Source organism: Muntiacus reevesi, chromosome 22, assembly GCF_963930625.1.
Source record: "Muntiacus reevesi chromosome 22, mMunRee1.1, whole genome shotgun sequence".
Classification (NCBI taxonomy): Eukaryota; Metazoa; Chordata; class Mammalia; order Artiodactyla; family Cervidae; genus Muntiacus; species Muntiacus reevesi.
The window spans coordinates 847,572-868,551 of NC_089270.1; the positions used below are offsets into that span (position 1 = coordinate 847,572).

The 20,980-nt window shown below is 52.2% G+C and overlaps 2 protein-coding genes across 2 annotated transcripts; both read right to left on the reverse strand.

The window, feature by feature from the left end:
• Positions 1-526: 526 nt before the first annotated feature.
• SLBP (stem-loop histone mRNA binding protein) lies at positions 527-13,733 on the reverse strand. Its single transcript, XM_065914522.1, has 8 exons — positions 13,591-13,733; positions 13,356-13,472; positions 8,819-8,923; positions 6,285-6,344; positions 5,846-5,983; positions 5,157-5,306; positions 3,612-3,693; positions 527-1,438 (listed from the first exon to the last, which is right to left on the reverse strand). Exons 1-8 carry the CDS (start codon positions 13,647-13,649, stop codon positions 1,322-1,324), a joined length of 828 nt encoding a protein of 275 aa, XP_065770594.1. The 5' UTR covers positions 13,650-13,733; the 3' UTR covers positions 527-1,321.
• Positions 13,734-16,414: 2,681 nt separating this feature from the next.
• TMEM129 (transmembrane protein 129, E3 ubiquitin ligase) lies at positions 16,415-20,902 on the reverse strand. The gene is made up of 4 exons (XM_065914221.1): positions 20,563-20,902; positions 18,718-19,192; positions 18,086-18,245; positions 16,415-17,954 (listed from the first exon to the last, which is right to left on the reverse strand). Exons 1-4 carry the CDS (start codon positions 20,765-20,767, stop codon positions 17,706-17,708), a joined length of 1,089 nt encoding a protein of 362 aa, XP_065770293.1. The 5' UTR covers positions 20,768-20,902; the 3' UTR covers positions 16,415-17,705.
• Between the last annotated feature and the right edge of the window lie 78 nt (positions 20,903-20,980).

A 20,980-nucleotide genomic window follows, 5' to 3' on the forward strand; every position in this document is an offset into this window, starting at 1 on the left:
CCGCACACGTGATGGGACCAGGAAGGGCTTCTGCCCCCACAGAGCACTTTGAACACAGTGGCGAGAGCCCACCCCTTGCTTAAAAGGAGCTCAGTGTCACTTCCAAGGAGGTGGCCACAGCTGCGGGCAGAGCCTGGGCGTGGAGACGCACTGTGGGCGGGTGGCCCCTCAGGCTGCAGGGGGGACTGTACAGCCTGGTCCCCAGACACGGAAAGGCCCTGGCACTCCAGCTGCCGACCAAGCAGCAAGCCGAGGCCCTGGCCTCCTAGCACCTGCTGGGCACACTCCCTTCAGTCACAGACTGGGGCTGAGAGGCACACACAGGACGTGGCTGGCTCCACACCCAAGGTCTGGACCCGGCTTCAGCGTCACCAGGGCCCCAGGGCAGAGCTGCAACCCGACTAAAAGGAGGTCGTTCACCGTCGCCGTGTCCACCCTCCCCGGCACGCGCCCAGTACCAACGCTGACGTGGCTCCTCCCAGCACAGCCATCACCCAGCAGCCAGTCTGTCTGGCAACACAGTAAGTCAGTTAAAGAAGGTTCTTTTTATTTTTGCAATGTCATTCCATACAAAAGCAATAGAAACATTAACAGTCTTTAGAAGTTTACAACTGAATATACGAACAGAAAATCTGTACACATTATCATTTACAGCCATTTTACAAAGTGAATTAACTGATTATAAAAAAAAATTCTAATCCCTCTGCTGCCTTAGCTTTTGGAGTATTTTAGGTAGAAGGCCCACTTAGTGCTATTTACAAGTACCAAATTAAGACTGTATAACTTACACAAAAAATCCATTAACTTATCAGCTCAATTCAATATCTTTGACTATTCAGTGCTCTGTATGAGGAAAAATCCCACCTTGATATACTGACAAACAACCAGAAACCTAACGCTTTCCATAGAGATAGTAAAGGAGCCAATTATGAGAACACTCATTCAGAAACCAGTAAAGAAAGTCAATGCTAGACTGGTCCCAAGAACAGTTAAACCCAAACCAGCCATTTGACGAGTAGCAATTTAACATCTACAATACCTGTGGAAAACCAGTTACAGTACACTTTCCAGGTTACCATCAAGGATGCTGGAGATTAAGCAATTAAGGTTGTTGCAAGACTGCTTCAAGTTAAATTTTCCTCAAATTTAGTTTCATTTACAATTTAAAACATGCCAAGTACACTCCCTGTACATAAAATTAACATTTCTTAAGAAAATGGGGCAAGAACAACACTTCACCAAGAGACAGCAAGCTATTAACAGGAACCTCCAGTTACAAACGAGGATGCATGCTGGGCAGTTGGCCTCCAGGTGGCGCCGGTTAGCTCATGGCCGAGAAGTCTCGCGGGGGCTCGGTTAAACAGGCCTCCAAGTCGAACTCGTCCTCTGCCTGGCGGTCCATGTGCCTGACTTTGGTGGGGGTGCTGCAGAACATGTCCTGGAAGACAGAAGCACAGTCTCAGTGGCCCCTGGGGCTCAGGAGTTGCTGCTGAAGGGCGCTGAGCAGGGCCGCTCAACCTCTGGGGACTCAAGACTCCCCAGGATCGCAGGAAACTCCGAGAGAATCAACATTCGCAGATAATGTCAAACGTTAGCTGACCTCTCAAATTCCCGCCCCCAACCCTGCCCCATGAGAAAGAGAGCAACCCTTTTAAGTCCTCTGAGCCGCAGCCACTCGAGGCGGTGGGAGCCGTGATGTGGCTCAGAACCACTGCTGAGCCAGAAACCAGACCGGGACGGCCACCCTCAGCTCTGGCCCTGGGCTGACATGGCCTCACTCCACCCCAAAACAGGGGCCAAGGTGTTCGACCTGAACCTAATCTAAGGGGACAACATGAAACCGCCCACCGAGGAGCCTGAACCCCTCTAAGAAGTCGTTTCATGGGGGAAAACAGGAAGATTATTCTAAACTACAAGGAATTAAAGAGACGTGGCTATTAAACATGTAATCCTTGATTAAACTCCATATCGAGAGAGAAAAAGACCTGTGAAAAGGGTATTACTGGGACAAGCGGAAAGCCTGAACAGCCTGTTTACGCGGCAGCGGTATTCTAGCAAGGTGGCCTCTGTGCACAGCAGTGACGCTGTGGCGTCTCTGCTCAGCTGAGCAGCTTCCCCCCGGCTCCTGCTCCTGCTCCCGAGGGGGACCTGCAGGCTCACCTGCTCCCACCCATCCTGCTCTCTCGCCTCTCACATCCCCCACCTCCGCATCACCTCTCCCTGTAGGTCCCAGGACCCCCACAAGGACCCTCGCCTCTGTCTGCACAGCCGCCCTCCCAACCCGTCTGATCACAAGCACACGATCAGAATCCGTTTGCTGAGCTGCGATGAGGGTCACTCAATCCAGATCAAGGACACCACTTGCTGAGATCGTCTGGCATTGCTTTCTCTATAGTCCTGCCTGCATCTGAATACCCACTAAACTGGGATCCTCCTGTGGTTAAATATCCTGTTTTCATTTGACAAGTTTCCAGGTTACTAGTCCTCAAAAAGCATTTGTGGTAGCTGTATCCCTCATGAATATCTCTGTCATCCTTCTACGTTGGTGGTTTGTGTTACTTCTAACACCTCTCAGAGTCACAGAGAGGACCCAGGGTGCAGGTGGCCCCGCAACTGGAAGGACAGGTACCTGTTTACAGGGCGACAGGTGGCAGGCAGGGAAAGGCAGCTGTGCACTTTGATTTAACCTGCTCCTTAGCTGTTCACAGTACAGGCTGGTCTTATATAAAGCCTGAGTTTTTCAAGAAAACATTTACTTCTTCTAGTTTTTAACCTGCTTTTCCACTTCGTGGGCAGGATATTTCTACATGTAAGTACTGGAGCAGTCTCCTTCATAACAAGTGAGAGGTCAGTCACTTCAGTCATGTCCGACTTTATGAGACCCAACGGACTGCAGCCCATCAGGCTCCTCTGTCCGTGGGATTTCCCAGGCAAGAATACTAGAGCGGGTCGCCATCTCCTCCTCCAGGGGATCTTCCCGACCCAGGGTGGACCTTGCACTGCAGCCTCTTCCCTGCTGAGCCTCTGGGAAAGCCCCTGTGATAACACAGGCACCCTTTGCTGTGAAGTGCTATTGTGTGTGTGGCTTGCACACACGAAGAGAAGCCTGAAGAACTCGCACTCAGTCAGTACACAGACTGAGAGACGGAGGAGTCTGTACACTGCTTTTCATCTTCAGAGTTTTTTTTTTTTCCTGCCCCAAAACTTGCCAATTTAAAAAAATTGGCAAATGTGGGGAAATCCCTAGGCCCAAAGCATGTCTCCACTTATGACAACTAGCCGGTGATCCTGTATCAGCAATTCACCAGCACAAACTAAATAGCCTAAAATTAACACTAATGACAAGGCCTGTATCTAACACCAGAACTAGAAAAGACCTTTTACTTTTAAATAAAAATGGTGGTATTGATTAGTCAGACCGAACCCAAAATCTAAAATAGGGATCCATCAAATCTGATATTTCAATAATAAAGTCAGAGAAAGGGGTAAGGACCCCTTCTTCTAAGCATCAGAATCAAATTTCAGCTTAAAGTTCAGTTTATAAAGGGACATATGTTATAAACAATAAATCTGAAACACTTGTGCGGATATACCCAGGGAAAGGCACTTACGAAGTTGTCCTGAGAGCTCGTCTGGGACTCAGAGCTGCTTTCTGCGGACTCAGTCTCCATCTCCCCGAGGTCCACAGGATGTCTGTGCAGTGAACACATGCGTGTCAGTCACCACGTGAGGGAACCAGGAGGCGCGCGACGCAGGCGCGCACGCTAGGCCGGGTCCTTGAGGCCCACACGCGCTCCCTGCACCGCCTCTGCCCTGACGAGAGGATGCCCCCCACTCCTCCGCCCAGGCCCTCCCCAAGGAAACTGGCAGCAGCCACCACAGGCAGGATGTCCACCGCGCTCAGAGCACACAAGCTGCCCGCTCCTGCGCGTGGCCAACTGCCTGTACACACCCACAAGCATCCCTGCAAGTAGGAGTGACAACAGTAAAGCCCGGTTTGAGGGGACAGACACTGACACACCAAACTACACATCACCACTCATTTTTCCAATTTCCCGCTGACAGAGAGAACGGGACAATAGTGACAACTGGAAAGAAACCAGGGTGTGTCTGTGGAGGGGAGGCCAACCTCATGAAGGCGTGTTAGACATCGCTTCAAACCTGACAGTTTCTAATAACATCCCCAGCTCAGAGCAGAAACTCAGACATACGGACTAACCGCATCTCTGAGGGAGGGAGGCGTTCAGACGAGAGAACTGAGGAGAACCACAGACCAGCCTCCACCTCCCCGCCCACTTGGCATCCGGACCACATGGCAGAAGTTCAACCTGAGACCTTTTCCACTGGACAGAGTTTTAAAAGATAAAAACCTTCCATAGCCAAAAAAAAGAAAGGAAAACCTTTTACTTTTACACTGCTGTTCAGTCACTAAGTCATATCTGACCCTTTTGCAACCCTGTGGACTGAAACACTATGCTCCTCTGTCCATGGGGTTCTCCAGGCAAGAATACTGGATGTTTTCCTTATCCAGGGATCTTCCCGACCCAGGGACTGAACACACACCTCCTCCACTGGCAGGAGGACTCTTTACCACTGAGCCAACTGGGAAGCCCCGATTTTTATTGGAGTACAGCTGCTTTACGAGTTCGTGTCAGTTTCTACCAAACAGCAAAGTGAATCCACCATACGGTATACACACTTGTTGCTGTTTAGTCCCTAAGTCATGTGCGACTCTGTGATCCCACGGACTGTAGCCCGCCAGGCTCCTCTGTCCGTGGGATTTCCCAGGCAATACTGGAGTGGGGTGCCATTTCCTTTTCCAGATTTTCCCAACCCAGGGATCAAGCCCAAGTCTCTTGCAAGCGGATTCCATACCACTGAGCCGCCTAGCTCAACAATTACTCAAGCTTTTCAAGGTGTTTTATCTTAAAAAACAAACAAACCCCCATGTACCTCTACTAAGATGAGTTTGTCGTAGCTACAAACAGTTAAGTCCAACCCAGGAAGCACATCCCTCCCCCCAGCCCTCCGGGAGCCCACACAGCCGGCTTAGGACACTAGCACAGAGAACAGCCACGATACAGGAGGACCCGCCACACAGTGAGAGAGCTGCTGCCATCACGCAGACAGGGGGGACAGGACTCCAAGAGACGCACATTTCTTGCAAATCACATCCTTCTTCAGCTGGGGGATCCCAAAAATGCAGAGCCACCTTCCAGAGTCTGATCTGCTGGTCCCACGACCGCCGACTGTACTTCTTGAATTTGTTGGGGGTTTTGGGATGAACGCCGGGCTGTCGAAGGTGCCTACAGGGAAAGAGGGATGATCCTGGTGCACACCTAGACCCACATGTGAACATTAGCCGAATAGCGCTACCTCGCTGACTGCTCATCCCTCGCTGACTGCTCATCCCTCGCAATTCACGCTCCAGTAAGGGACACCTGCATTCAGCCCAGCAGCTGCCATGCTCTGTAAAACTCCCTCTGTATCCTTGTGCGGGAAGCAAGACGCATGCGCCTTACATACACTGGGTAAGGCTCATGTTCTTCTCTAGTAAAAGCTTTACAATCTGTAACCTGAACTTAACTTTTCCCCGTCATGTACTTTAGTACTCTCACATTTATAAGACAGCTATGATTCCTGAGAAACGTTACCTAACATTCTAAATTATGAAAATGTTACTTGTCTTCATGTCCTTGGTTTTGCAGTCACCAACAGATTCTTCTTTATATAAGTGCCTGAAGGTCATTAATAACACAGCACTTAGCAGGTGAACAACACCCAGAATCAGATTTACCACCTACGCAGGTGACCTGGCCAGCCCACGCTGGTGGCGCAGGACTACCTGGGGACTTCTTTAATGTAGCGGTCATAGGCAATGGTGTTCTTCCCGTAGTTGATTTGCTTCTGTCTCCGCATCAGGACACTTTCATCCGTCTCCAAGTCGGCTGGCAATGCAGACACAGACTCCTTCGAATCCGAACTAAACAGAAGGAAAATAACACAGCAAACCTCATAAATAAGATCATTATGTAAGAAAATGTGTAAACACAATAAAAAAGCATTTGCCCTCTGGATTTCCAAACTATATTAACTCCAGAACAGTCTAGAATCTCTGACTATATGGAAATTTAGTACAGGATACATATTTCAAATCAGTGAAGAACAGAAAAAATAGTAAATACTATTGAGAGTCAGCATTTCACGTTCACATGTTCACCTTATTTTTCATGAGTAAGTCACAGAGTTATTAGTTAGAAAAGAAATGATTACATAGCATTTACCTTCCTGATGATGACTTTCTCTCTCTTCCAAAGTCATTTATGAGGAGTTTCCTTTTATATCTGAGAGCAAAGTAAATAAATGTTGCTGTTTTTACAAAGGTACAGAAATCAACACAATGCTTTCAGAGCTACAAAGCCTCTATGAGGGTGCAGTCTGGTAAGGGGATTAAGTAACAGTCACAGTAAGGTGGCTTCTTTTTCAACCTCCCTCAATCACCACTCTCTGATGAGAAGATAAAGGCTACTTGCCAGGACCATACAAGATGCTTAAAGCAACCAGTTCTGAAAGAAAACTACTGCTGCCTATTAAGTAGTGAGACCATGGAACTTTACATCTCTCTTAACCCTGAAACCTTCAGGAAAAACTAAACGTGAGCTGAAATGAAGTATTTATTTCTAATACCACAATCACTCATTAATGAAACACATGCCCGTTGGGCACCGCTCACCTTGGGAAGACTGTACACCTTCCCACCCCCAACCTCCTTCCTTGTGGATGTCACCGGGAATTTGCTTTCCAGCACAGCAACAACCAACACCCAACTTTGCAAAGTTATGTCACCAACCAAAACACACAGTACAATCTAACCTGGAAACTGCCTCTAGCTAGAAGTTCATGCTAGGGTCCAAAAGATGTCACATATTCTGGTGCCTCATCCTGCCCCAAGTTTGCTGGGGCATCCCAGTGAAGTCTGGACACCAGGAGACAATCAATTAATCTCCTTCTGTGTATCTAGAACCATCCCATGAGAACTGAAACATTTTCTGTAGGATCTCATTCTTTCTGGAACCCTTTCAGGTATAAGGGATTCCCTAGTGGCTCAGAGAGTAAAGAGTCTGCCTGCAATGTGGGAGACTGGAGCTCAATCCCTGGGTCGGGAAGATTCTCGGGAGAAAATGGCAACCCACTCCAGTATTCTTGCCTGGAAAATCCCATGGACAGAGGAGCCAGGTGGGCTACAGCCCATAGGGTCGCAAAGAGTCGGACATGACTGAGTGACTTCACTTTCACTTTCAGGTGTAACTAAAACCCATTTTCCAATTTTCAGACTGTTGGTGTGTAGTGTGAGCCAGCTGCCTTGACATACAGCAAGCTCACTGCTCACCCCTCACCACCTCGTGGGAAGTAAGGCAGACCACCACCATCAAAAGCTCCATCACCTGGTCTGCTCAAAAGCAGCAGCTTTCCATCAGAAAGGGTGTGATCCAGAGTGGCCCAAAACAGCACAAGGGCAGGACAACTTCCAGAGAGGAACAAAGAGGAGTCCAACAACAGGAGGTTCAAGACAAACAGGGTCTCCCTGCATCAAACAGGCGCTAGAGACTCCTTGCTGGTCCCCAGCAAGGGGTGACAGTGGGGGTCAAGACACACAGCACTGGGGTTCCACAGTCCAGTGGTTAGGACTCTACACTCCCAATGCAGAAAGCACAGGTTCAATCCCTGGTCAGGGAACCAAGATTCTGCATGCCAAGTGCAGTCAAAAGAAAAAAAATACATAAGGACATGACCAGAGTTGTTATAAACCTTGTGAACAAACACAAAAGCTGCACAGACCAAGTCAAACAGCCTAACTTTTCACAGCTGAGAAAAATCAACATCTATATAAATACAACTCATTCAAAATACTGGAGCCTGTCAACTCCCAGTTCACTCTTCTACCCACGTAGACTATCTGTCCACATACATTTTAATGTCTGAAAGAAATTAAGTGGCCCCTTAAATGGTCATAACCAACCCCAACGTGTGCCTGTGTCCTTTCCAATGGAGGCAGCTCTAAACACCACTGACCACTGCAGACGCAGAGGAAGCAGTCTGGCCCTGCTTCCCTGCTGACAGTGAGGACAGACCTTCTCATCCGAATTAAGAACCAACAGACTCTTGGTTCAATATACTTCAATTAATTTCAAGCCACAGCATTTTAACTCAAGGCTCATTCACTGGATTGGATGGCATATATCAAGTGGAAGAAAGGCCCCAAAACACCAGGGACAACGTAATCCTGGGATAAGCAGGGGTGAAGAATGCCATCATCTTCTGAACTGTAAGGAGCTGAGGGAGAGGACGTACCTTGGAATTGAACTTGAACACACACAACTTTGGGCAGGCCTGCAAAGGGGTCACAGACCCCAAGTCAGGGACTTCCCTGCACTCTGGCACTTCTGAGCTGTTACCTGAGGCAGGTGTCAGTCAAGAGTGCACTCCCCAGTGAAGTGGGAACAGCCAGTGTGGAAGGTCAGAGCACATGGCCATAGATGTCTACAGCCCAGCCAGCCACCCTAGGACAGCGCCAAGAATACTGGTCCACAAACGTCAGTTGGCAGACTCAACAGACTGGCTTAAGACGTGGCTGGACCCCACCCAGTTTCCCATCCAGCAGCCTGGGGTGGGGCCTGAAAACCCGCATTTCTCACAAGTTCCCAGGAACTGTGATGTGGCTGGTTGGGGGCCTACCACCACTTTAGGATATGCCTCAAATTTCATATACACTTTAAAACACCACAGATAACACTTCAAAGTGGTCTAAAATATATACCTTGCAATTTCTTTGTTAACTCTGGTCCTCATTTCATCTTCTTCCACTGCACTTGCCCAGTCTGAACATCTAGAACGGGGCTTAGGCCCTTCGGGAGTGGTAAAGCTGCAAAACAATGAAAGGGCACGTTTGAACCATGACACAACTTTCAGTTTCCTTTCAAATCATATATCAGGAAATGTTCTGAGGTTGTTTGGAGAGTGCCAAGAAAATGGGCTCCAGAGTAATCAGCTCCATTAACTTCCTAGCTCACCGAGTTCCAGCAATTCGCTCCAAGCCTCTCTGGGTTCTGTTTGCTAAACAACCGTGTACTCCCTATGTGTCAGCTAGATCATGAGGACACAGTCCATGGGGGGAAAGGCAGACCAAGTCAACAGGTATCATCAGCACCAAGAAGTGCACTACAACTTTTTCTGTAAAAAGTTTTGTTTTTTCAAAAGGATTTTAAAGAAAGATTTCAGCTAATACACTTTCAGTGCTAAGCAGAGTGACCAACACCTAATAAATGTGGCTAGTATTTACTTCCAGATGCACGCAATTAACGGTTCAGAATATATCACATCATAATTAAAATGTGGGGAATAAAAATATCCTTCAGAGCTCTTACCACATTAGGGCTTAGTCTACTGATAAAGGCATCCCTAGAGTTGGATACATTTAATCTAGGAGCTCAGTTCTATCTAGAACTCAAGGAAATCTTCAGTCAAGTTCAGGCAATTTGAAAGCATGGGGCTTCATGCCAAGAACTGTGGCAGCTAGAATTGTTGGTGTGTCTGTTATTTATAGATAAGATGTAAACTCACATTTTTATCTTTCTTCCTCAACTTTCTATTGGTCACTACTGATACATCAAAAAGAGAACTTAACTTCAACTGCAACAAACAATTTTATATATTCTAGCTGAAAACTCAATGGCATGCTTTGAAAATGCAACAGCAATAACCAAAGAAATAATCCCCTTACGTAATTATAATTTCTTCCCTTAGTTACCCCAACCAGAAAAACTCAAATCCTAAAAACAAATTTCCACAGTATAAATATGGTTGGCAGGGTCTGAAGTCAAATTATTGAACAAGTTAAAATGACTCAAGATTGTATCACAGACACAGAGGAAAATCAAATGGAGGTGTGCCCAGGGTTAGACATCAACACTCTAAATAGTGTGTCAAGAGGTCCAGGTCTGCATTTCCCAGCCATAACAGGTGCCTCAACTTTTAAAAGGTGCTGAAAAGACTCTTGAGAGTCCCTTGGACAGCAAAATCAAACCATCAATCCTAAAGGAAATCAACCCTGAATATTCATTGGAAAGACTGATGTGGAAGCTCGAACACTGTGGCCACCTGATGTGAAGAGCCGACTCATTGGAAAAGACCCTGGTGCTCGGAAAGACTGAGGACAAGAGAAGGGGGCAACAGAGGATGAGATGTTTGGTTGACACCACTGACTCAATGGACATGAGTTTGAGCAAACTCAGGGAGATAATGAAGGACAGGGAAGCCTGGCGTGCTGCAGTCCAAGGAGATGCAAAGTCAGACACAACTTGGCAACTGAACAACAATGCCCTTTTACTCCATCTCACATTTTGGTAGCTCGACAGAAACTATCTTTTGTGGAACTGAAACTCATGTTTTAGATTAGGCAAATTACATTCACCACCTCACCCTAGTTTGGTATGAGTATTTGTGGAGAAAGTGCTCAAATGGAAGATAAAGGTTTATTTACACACTGAACTAACGTCCCTCCAAAGGGATCAGTTCTTGCATCCATGGAGATGTGGATGGCGCCACTCTCCAAGAACCTGCATGCATGTTCCACTGCCACCACAGGGGATTGTGGGAATAAAAGCACACAGAACAAACGGCAGGGGCAATGCACCTAGGACAGGAACATTGTTGGCACAGTAACAATGCACCTAGGACAGGAACATTGTTGGCCTGTGTGGCTGTGAGTCACAGGCGGAATCCCAGAATACAAAGGAATTTTAAAGCAATTAAGCAGTTAAGGATTTAACATTTTGTCTTCAGTTAAAAGTGAGATCACTGCAGGGGTCAAAGCTTGATCTCAAAGATAGCTTTGTGATAATGCCAAAGAATGTTCAAAATACTGTACAATTCTGCTCACTTCACATGCTGGTAAGGTAATGCTCAAATCCTTCAAGTTAAGCCTCAAAAGTATCTGAATCAAGACTTTCCAGATGTATAAGCTAGATTTAGAGAAGGCAGAGGAACCAGAGATCACATTGTCAACACTGACTGGCTCACGGAGAAAGCAACGGAATTCCAGAAAAACACCTACTTCTGCTTCATTGATCTGAAAGACTTTGTGTGGAAAATTCTTAAGAGATGGGAATACCAGACCACCTTACCTGCCTCCTGAGAAACCTGTATGCAGGTCAAGAAGCAACAGTCAGAACCGGATATGGAACAACAGACTGGTTCCAAACTGGGAAAGGAGTACAATAAAGCTGTGTATCATCACCCTGCTTATTTAACTTACATGCACAGTACATCATGTGAAATGCTGGGCTGGATGAATCACAAGCTGGAATCAACTGCCAGGAGAAATAGCAATAACCTCAGATGTGCAGATGATACCACTTAAATGGCAGAAAGTGAAGAGGAACTAAAGAGCTTCTTGATGAGGATGAAAGAGGAGAGTGAAAAAGCTGGCTTGAAACTCAACATTCAAAAAACTAAGATCATGGCATCCGGTCCCATCACTTTATGGCAAATAGATGGGGAAACAGTGGAACAGTGACAGACTTTATTTTCTTGGGCTCCAAAATCATTGGGGATGGTGCCTGCAGCCACGAAATTAATAGACATTTGCTCCTGGGAAGGAAAGCTATGACAAACCGAGACGCTATTAAAAATCAGAGACATCACTTTGTCAACAAAGGTTTGTATAGTCAAAGCTGTGGTTTTTCCAGTAATTACGCATGGATGTTAAGAGTTGAACCATAAAGAAGGCTGAGCACCAAAGAATTGATGCTTTCAAACTGTAGTGCTGGAGAACTCTTGAGAGTCCCTTGGACAGCAAGGAAATCAAACCTGAATATTCATTCCAAAGACTGATGCTGAAGCTCCAATACTTTAGCCACCTGATGTGAAGAGCCAACTTACTAGAAAAGACTCCCAACACTGGGAAAGATTGAAGGCAGGAGGAGAAAAGGGCGACAAAGGGTGAAATGGTTGGATGGCATCACCGACTCAATGGACATGAGTTTGAGCAAACCCCACAAGATGGTGAAGGACAGGGGAAGCCTGGAGTGCCGCAGTCCATGGGGTCACAAAGAGCTGAACTCCACTTAGCAACTGAACAATAACCTCACATCTAGCCCCAGGGCTGTTAGAGCCTCTCCTTCTCTCACATCTTTCCCCAAGAAATCGCAAATCTTTAAAAGTCACAGGTACGCTGATACTCAATTTATGCCTCCCCACCCAGACTGTTAGATGCTGCTCTCTCAATATCTTTTCTTTACTCATCTCAAAAACTTAAAGCCTAATCACTGACTTCTTCCCCAGATCAGGTCTGGTCCACACCTTCCTCTTGCTAACAAAGTTTCATAAGAGACCAAGGTCTCCAGGTCTCAAAGCTAGAGTCGTCTCTGACTCCTCCCTGCACCAGCCCCTTAACCCATCAAGTACTGAGAGTCCTGCCTTAGAAGTCTACCCTAAGCTACACACTCCTTATACCGTCTCCACTGCTCGGTCTTCACCACCCCTTTTACCTGACTTGGCAGCTGTCCCCCACACTTTGTCCTCCTCTAGCCAGTCCTCATACTAGCTAAATGCCTCCCCACCTGAGGGCCCTAGTGTGTGGATCCTCAAGGGACCACCTCCCATCTCATCCGGACCAAGGCCTTCCCAGACCACGGATCTGAAGAGCATGCCGGCCTTCACCACCGGACACCCGCTGCGTGTACTCTTCAGTAACTCCTGTCTCCCCGAAATACTTTGTCTGACTTGCTGACCCACCCGTGTCAAGAGTATAAGAACAAAAAAGAAACCATGGTTGGCAGATGACCTGCCCAACACACTGCCCAGACTAGAAAACACTCAAGTAAACTGCAAATTGCAGAAGTACGGCCAAGGCTCCTCAGAAGGGAAGTGCCTCAGGAGCATCAGGGTGCAAAGAGGGTCCTGGAGGTTAAGTCTTGGTTTGCATCCTGGCACCCACCTTCTGTGACTGCTACAACACCCAACTTTCCTGACTCTTTCACGGGGGCGCCTGACTCGTCGTGTTGGAACGTTCTATAAAGTTTGTGGTGGCCCTCAATGCCATCCCTGGAACCTAGCAGGGCTCACTGACTGAGACTGAACCCAGTTTTTGTTGACACCCGTCACTGAGACACCTCCTCGGATCCTCAGGGACCTCCCAGTCCTGTTGTGACGCACAGGGGCCAGGGCTAGTCAGGGGTGGTGACCCAGGGGCGCCCCGACTAGCTGAGTGCTGTTGGTGACCCACCGGCAACCCTCAGTCAGTCAGGTGAGGGGAACCTCCGCACAGGCCCCCTGAGCCGCCGCAAGGGGCCCACCTGTCGGGTCTGTGACCGCTGGGCGGCCTTGCGAGGCCCTCGGCGTCTTCGGGCTTCCGGCGCCTCCCGTCGGCCGTGCGCTTGCGTCCGAGGCTCCAACGCGCAGGGGGTGGAGAGCTGGCGACGAGAGACCGCGTCAGAGCGAGGTGGCCTGGGACTCCCGCCCGGGACCCCCGTCCAGACCCCGCCCGCCGCGCGCCCGCCCGGGAGCACCCGGCGCGCGGCCCGACCTCACCTGGCGTCGTTGTGGCGACGGTTCTCGTACCCGGCGGGGCTTCGCGGCCTGTAGGCCATGGCGACGCGGCTGGCTGGCTCCTGGGGTCCGGTGGCGCGGGAAGCAGAGGCAAGTCTCTCTCAGCGCGGCGCTGACTGACGCGCGCGCCCCGCCCCCAACCGCATTTATCAGGCGACGCCCCGCCCCCCGGGCTCCCGCGCGCGCCGCGCCGGGCGAGACCATCGGGCCGGGGTCCAGGGGTAGCCTCTCGGCAGCGCGCGCCGCGCAAGCTGCCCAGGCTGCGGCGGCCGCCGTGAAACCGCTGCCCCGCGCACTGCCATCCGGGCGGCGAATGGGTTCCGCCGGGGAGACTGAGGCGAGGCCCTAAGAAAAGGTTGTCCCCTCCGCCATGGAGGCGGCCAGGCCGCCGGGACGCTCGATGCTGATTGGCCGCGCCTTCGCGGGCGGGGTAGGGGTATTGGCGGGAGATTCGGAGGCAGGCGACACGGGCGCGCCGAGGGGGCAAAGGGCGCGCCTCCGATTGGCCTAGCCCAGGTTTGGGGCGCTCTCCGATTGGTCGGCACGGCGGGACTTTGTCCGCGCTGGCGGGAACCCGGAACCCGGAAGGGGAGGCGGCCTCGGGCTGCGGGCTTCGCGCCCCGAAAAGTCTGTGGTAACTCGCTCCGGCGTCAGATGCCCACACCCGTGAGCCTATGTCACGTTGTTCACACACACACACCCTGAACCTACGTCACGTTCTTCACACACACACACACACACACACACACACACACCACCCTGACACACACACACACACACACCCCTGACACACACACACCCCTGAACCTACGTCACGTTCTTCACACACACACACACACCCGACACACACACACCCCTGACACACACACACACACCCCTGACACACACACACACACACCCCTGAACCTACGTCACGTTCTTCACACACACACCCTGAACCTACGTCACGTTCTTCACACACACACACACACACACCACCCTGACACACACACACACCCCTGACACACACACACACACCCCTGACACACACACACCCCTGAACCTACGTCACGTTCTTCACACACACACACACCCGACACACACACACACACCCCTGACACACACACACACACACACACCCTGAACCTACGCCATGTTCTTCACACACACACACACACCCCTGACACACACACACCCCTGACACACACACACACACCCCTGAACCTACGTCACGTTCTTCACACACACACACACCCGACACACACACACACACCCTGAACCTACGCCATGTTCTTCACACACACACACACACACACACACCCTGAACCTACGTCACGTTCACACACACACACACACCCTGAACCTACGTCATGTTCACACACACACACACACACACACACACCTGAACCTACGTCACATTCTTCACACACACACCCTGAACCTACGCCACGTTCTTCACACACACACACACACACATACACACACACACCCTGAACCTACGTCACATTCACACACACACACACCCTGAACCTACGTCACATTCTTCACACACACACACACACAACCTGTGAGCCTATGTCACGGTCTTCACACACACACACACACACACAAAACCTGTGAGCCTATGTCACGTTCTTCACACACACACAACCTGTGGGCCTACGTCACGTCTTCACACACACACATACCCCTTCCCTTCCCTCCCCCCCTCACTGGGCTAGACCCTTGGCCAGTCTCCATGCATTAGGTGGTGATGCTTGTGTGCAAATAGATAAGAGACTTGGGTTCAATCCCAGGGTTGGGAAGATCTCCTAGAGAAGGCAATGGCAACCCACTCCTGTATTCTTGCCTGGGAAATCCCATGGGCAGAGGAGCCTGGAGGGCTACAGTCGACGTTTTAGGGAAAAGCCAATTCTGACTCCATGCTGGAACTCTTTGACAATCATACGTAAACCCTGGCTCAGAGAATCCTGCTTTTCTGCCTGACTCTAAAGTGCCTTTGTTCAGAACCCTGTCCACCTGTAGATGGCAGGAAGAAATTAACATATACCCTGCCTGAGGTTTGCAATTCTAGAAAACATTTGCAAGATTATTGGCCTTTTTACTATTCCCTCACCTCCCCCATCTCTGACCTATGAATCTGGCATCCAGACCCCAATGACATGGTTCTCTTGAGACAGTCTGCCATCTTCTCAGTCAGCCGGCTCTCAGAATAAAGTATTCCTTGCCTCAACACCTCGTCTCTGAGTCACTGGCCTGCAGTGCAGCGAGCAGAGCGAGCTTGGACTCCGTAACACATGAGGTCGCAAGGTCAGACATGACTTAGTGACTAATCAGAGGACTATAGTGAAAAGAAAATCAAGTATCTCCAAGATATAAAAAATTCCAGTTCACTGGCTTTCAGTGGGTCGTGTGTACTTTATAAACATGTTCAGGGGCCAGCAGCAGCATAAGGGAGAGGGAGCTTGTGCTGTTGAGGAGCTTCCCCAGCCAAGCGGCTGCGCCACCAGGCTCCGCGTGGGACACAGCAGCAAGCACACAGCTGGAGGCCTTGCCCAGCAGGGCTCACCAACTTGGATCACCAGGGTCCCTCGCGTGGGCCCCTGCATCTGGAGCATGTGTATGCCAACCCCCACTCCCAACCCCCAGGACCCATCCACAAAGGTTTCCTGGAAGTGAGCTTTTTGAGACCCCAGCTAGAATATCAGGGGAAGATTCATGAAGAGTCTGCCTCCCTTTATTCTGAAGAAAACATGCACATTAAAGTGGCCACTTCTAAGATGGCCTCACCCCAACTGTTTGAATATCAGGAAAAACAAAATATTGATAACTTCATACTAACATTTTATTCAATAGCATATCACTTTGCTACAATAGATACATCTTTATAAAACTAAGTAACCTTCTCTTATAGAAAAGACAACCCCAGGCCTGGCTCTCCCTTGCCAGGGTTTGAAATTCCAGGCTGAGGCCGGGCATGGCTCCTGGCTGCCCTTCTGATGGCTGTCCCCTGTGGGTGCCCCCGGAAGACCATGAATCTGGGCTTGCTCACTTCCAAATCCCTGGGCTTGGTGTAGCCTCGGGCGAGTTGAGCCAGCTGCTTCCATCTAACCTGCTTAGAAGGACCAAGTTTAGGAGGCTTAGGGCCCCGCCAATAGCCACATTCAGAGTTGTACCCAGGAGCCTAACACTTTCCTCCCTGCACCCCACCTCACCACCAAGAACTGGGAAGACGGCTGTCATTGCCTTGACTGAGGGGCACGTCCCTTCTGTAGTGGGTGGGCCTGCGGGGAGCCTCGTGCTGGGCCCCCACCATCTTGCTGTCTGGACACAAGATGTTGCCGTGCAACCAGGAGTCTGAGACAGCCCATTCCCTGGACTCGCGGGAGCACCAGAAGGCACGTGGTCACAGGCCCCTCGAAGGGGAGGGGAGCCCCACATGCACTCGGCTAAGGAAAAGGCAGGTGAAAACAGCCCCTGATGGAAAGCCCGAGGAGGCCCTGGGTAGGGGGCAGATTGGGGCCACTCCCCGCCAGGAGGGCGCCCTTGGCTGGCTGCGATCACCAGGAGATCCTGGGCAATGCTCGTGCCCTCCACCACCAGGCTGTGCACCAGGTCCGCAAGAGTGGCCTCGTGGGGAGTGGAGGGCGTCCATGCCACAGGGCCAGCAGCCAGCCTGGGGACGGCAGCATGACAGACTGCAGTCTTAGACAAATCCAGGTCTGTCCTGTAATTGAGGAGCAGTTAAGACTTTTGTGCCCCATACATTTAAGGCAAGTGGCTAGGTTAGGGTCATCTGAGGCAGACCAAGGGGTCGCCCAGAACACAGCTCAGGGGCCCCAGAATGCTCTGGAGATGGATCCAACACCATGTTCTGCATGCCCAGCACTGACCCCTAGTCGGAAGAACACAGAGTGAAGGAGGCAGAGGTGCTGAAGACCACCCCGCTGCCAGGGACAGAACTCCAGCAGAAAGGTTCTGCCGAAACTGCAGCCAGGCCCTTCTGCAGCCTCGGGCACCAATGAGTCGTCACACCGAAGAGCCACCCACGGCAGCACCGAGGAGGGCCCAGAGGCCCATCTGCCCCTGCAGGCGGCCACAGGGTCCCCCCAGGGGGCTCAGCGCACGGCGCACACGTCCAGGATGCAGAAGCGCGCGCGGCAGGTGGGGCAGGGCACGCGGCTGGCCAGCCAGGTGTCGGGGCGCTGCGGGTCCTGGCGGCTGGCGAACCACTTGCCCATGCAGGTGAGACACCACATGGGGCGGCAGTAGCACTGCTGGCACTCGCCCTCGGCCGCCGCCTGGCAGGTCTTCACCAGCTTCACACTGGCCCGAGTCTGCATGCAGCCAATGCATGCCTCCAGGTCCTGCAGGCAGGCAGGTGGTCAGAGGAAGCCCGGTCAGGCCGCCCTGGGGATGGGGCTCCTGACCCACCCCAGGAGAGGCGGTCCATGGCGGCCCAGCTGTGGAAACCCACCTCCCCTGCCCAGCCCCCTACCTGGCTGCTGGGGACCGAGTAGGCCGGGTTGACCTCCACCAGGGAGGCGAAGGTCTCCAGGAAGAGGTCGCCCAGGCTCTGGTGGATGACCACGTTGGCCGCGCTGCGGATGGGCGCCTGGAGCTTCTCACACAGCTCGCCGTATTCCGTGGAGTTCAGCCTGTAGAGGTGGGTGCTGCTGGGCAGGGACCACTAGAGATGGCCGTGGGGCCAGAGTCCACTGACCCAGTACTGCCCACGGGCCTCTCCTCAGGACGTGGGGAGGGGCACAGAGGGTGGGAGAACTGCAGCTACGGCAGAGGGCTTGGCCCTCGGCAGGTTCAGGCCAAGTCGGGTCCAAGAGGGGCAGGCGGGCCCGCCACAGCCTGAACTAGACAGAAGAACCTTGGCCCCGGCCCAGGGAGCCACCAAGCCTCCGTCCTATACAGTGGCCCCCAAACACCCCCAGTGGGCTCCTCCCGAGACGCCGGGAAGACAGCTCAGGGCAGGCTGGGAAGAAAGGGGAAACGCAGAGGACCTGAGGGAGGGGCACTCCAGAGGGAGCAGCTCCCACCCACCCCGCCCCCGGAGCAACACAAAGAGCAGACCAAGGGCGCAGCCACCCCAGCGACCCCAGCCGCAGGCCCGCCTACCGGATGTCGAAGGCCTGCACAGCAGGGTTGGCGCTGGCCACGCGGATGGTGAGGAGCTGCACGGGCAGGTTGGAGTCTGGGGCGAGGTCGTGCTGCTGGGACTCCGTCACGGTCAGGTGCACGTCCTGCTGCTGGGCCACGTGCACGCGGTACGTGGTCACCTTCATCACCCACGTGTCCGTCACGATCACTCGGGCACCCGGCACCCCCGTGGCAAACTTGTCAATCCGCCGGAACTCCGTGTTCACGGAGGAAGCCACTGCCCGCCAGCCCGACCGTGGAAGGGCATAGAGGGCCAGGGTGCGGGCCAGGGGGTGGCGGGCCCACTGGTCCTGGGACCAGTAGTAGATCAGGGTGCAGGCGAGAGCGGGCAGCATCAACGCTAGCAGGAGGAAGGCCCGCCAGGTTTCCGGGGTCTGGCTGGGGTAGTAGAGCTGCTTTTCCGGGGCTGCGAAGCACATGCCCACATAGTAGCCTAAAAGGGATGGGGCAAGCTTCAGCAGAGGTTGGGACTGCCAGGCTGCCAGCCTCCCCAGGTCATGTCCACAATGCTGTCCCTGTCCCTTGGGGGGGTTCCGGGGAGGCCTCTTCCTTTAATGCCCAGCCTTGGGTCTGGCCCTCTGCCAGGGCCAGCTCCCAGGGCAAGGCCATGGTGCCCCAGGGCAGGTGGGCCTTGCCCAGCTCCATAGCTGACTCAACTGAGTACTTGTCCAGTGAGCAGAAAACATTTCCATCTTACTACTTTAGTTTTCTACAAACCACATATGAGTAGAGGAAATAAAATGAGAAAATCCTAGAAAAGCAAAAAGAAGCACAAGGATCTGGTGTCACCTCATGCAGAGCTGCCCACAGGCCGTCCTAGGCCTGGATCTCAGCCTCCGGATCCCGCCTGCTCTGAGGAAGCAGACCAGAGTCTGGCCCATCCCAGACCTGGGACGTCCTGTACCAGACAGTAAACGAAGACTGACAAGAGCGTGTCACCCAGGCCCCTGGTGGCCAGATGGGGGCCAATCTGCATGTCAAAATTAACAAAGTAGACAGTGACCTGCAGGAAAGGTTTGAAGTTGAGAACATAGTAATAAATGCTATTGATCAAACTGATACATAATAAGTAACTCATGTGGCAATAATTAACACTTCTCTGAAGTTTCAAAAGGGCTTTTCTAGGACTTCCCAGGTGGTGCAGTGGATAAACATCTGCCTGCCAATGCAGAGGACATGGATTTGATTTCTGGTCCAGGAAGATTCCACATGCTGCAGAGCAACTAAGCCCGGGAGCCACAACTACCGAAACCTGGGTGCTCCAGGGCCTGCAACAGAGCATCTCCCACTCTCCGCAACTAGAGAAAGACCTCGCGCAACAGTGAAGACCCAGTACATCCATGAATAAAATTATATTTTTTTAAAAAGGCTGGGGGTGGGGGTGGGGGCCTTCCCTAGTGTTCAGTGGCAAAGATCCAGCCTGCCAATGCAGGAGATGCGGATTCTATCCCTGGGTCAGGAAGATCCCCTGGAGGCGGAAATGACACTCGACTGCCGTCACCCTCTCTGCCTGCCATTCCCGCACCCACCTTCCAAGGATTGGGATAGGCCACCCCTAGGGGTATCAGTTAACTCATACCCCGACTCGAGGGACCTGTCCCCCGAGAGCCAGCTCACCACCTGCCCCAGTGAGCAGAGCACCCCCTTCCCCAAGGTTCTGAGCCCGCCTCTCTGCCGAGTAGCTGCAAGGGGCAGCACTTCCCCGAGCACACGGGCGCTCCGCCCGCTGCCTCGGCTCTCCAGCACGGGAGGCCGCCCCCCGTCCCTCCCGCTCCGAGTCCCGGAGGTCGGCCCCGGGCTTACCGAGGGGCAGCAGTGAGTGGCACAGCAGCGTGGCGGCCGTGCGGCGCTGGTGATACGGCACGAAAGCGGCGTCCTCGCTGCCCAGCCAGCCCGACAGCAGGTTCTGCACCGTGAGCCCGGCCGAGTGGAACTCGGTGGGGGTGAACACGAAGCACACGGCGAACACCAGGTAGGCCAGCGTGAAGGTGACCTCGGGGCTGTCCATCGCGCCGCCGTCGCCGCCGGGAAACCGGCCCGGCGAGGCCCGCCACCCAGCACAGCGTCCGGGTCCGGTAGGCACCCGGTGGCGCGGGGCGCTCTGGGAAACGGAGTCCCTGCCCTCGGGGCACTCGCAGGGCCCTCTGGGAGATGGAGTTCCGCGGAGTATTTTGGGAAATGAAGTTCCCGGGCTCCTCGTTCGGCCCCACTTGGCGAGCCG

Excerpts from the sequence above, each read along its gene's own strand:
- SLBP (XM_065914522.1), bottom strand. The coding sequence starts at position 13,649 with ATGGCCTACAGGCCGCGAAGCCCCGCCGGGTACGAGAACCGTCGCCAC. Across the intron at positions 8,924-13,355 it reads AGCGGTCACAGACCCGACAG|CTTTACCACTCCCGAAGGGC; the intron begins GTGGGCCCCTTG and ends ATTGTTTTGCAG. Across the intron at positions 5,307-5,845 it reads TACATTAAAGAAGTCCCCAG|GCACCTTCGACAGCCCGGCG; the intron begins GTAGTCCTGCGC and ends CTTTCCCTGTAG.
- TMEM129 (XM_065914221.1), bottom strand. The coding sequence starts at position 20,767 with ATGGACAGCCCCGAGGTCACCTTCACGCTGGCCTACCTGGTGTTCGCC. Across the intron at positions 19,193-20,562 it reads CCACTCACTGCTGCCCCTCG|GCTACTATGTGGGCATGTGC; the intron begins GTAAGCCCGGGG and ends CATCCCTTTTAG. Across the intron at positions 18,246-18,717 it reads GTGCAGGCCTTCGACATCCG|GCTGAACTCCACGGAATACG; the intron begins GTAGGCGGGCCT and ends CCACCTCTACAG.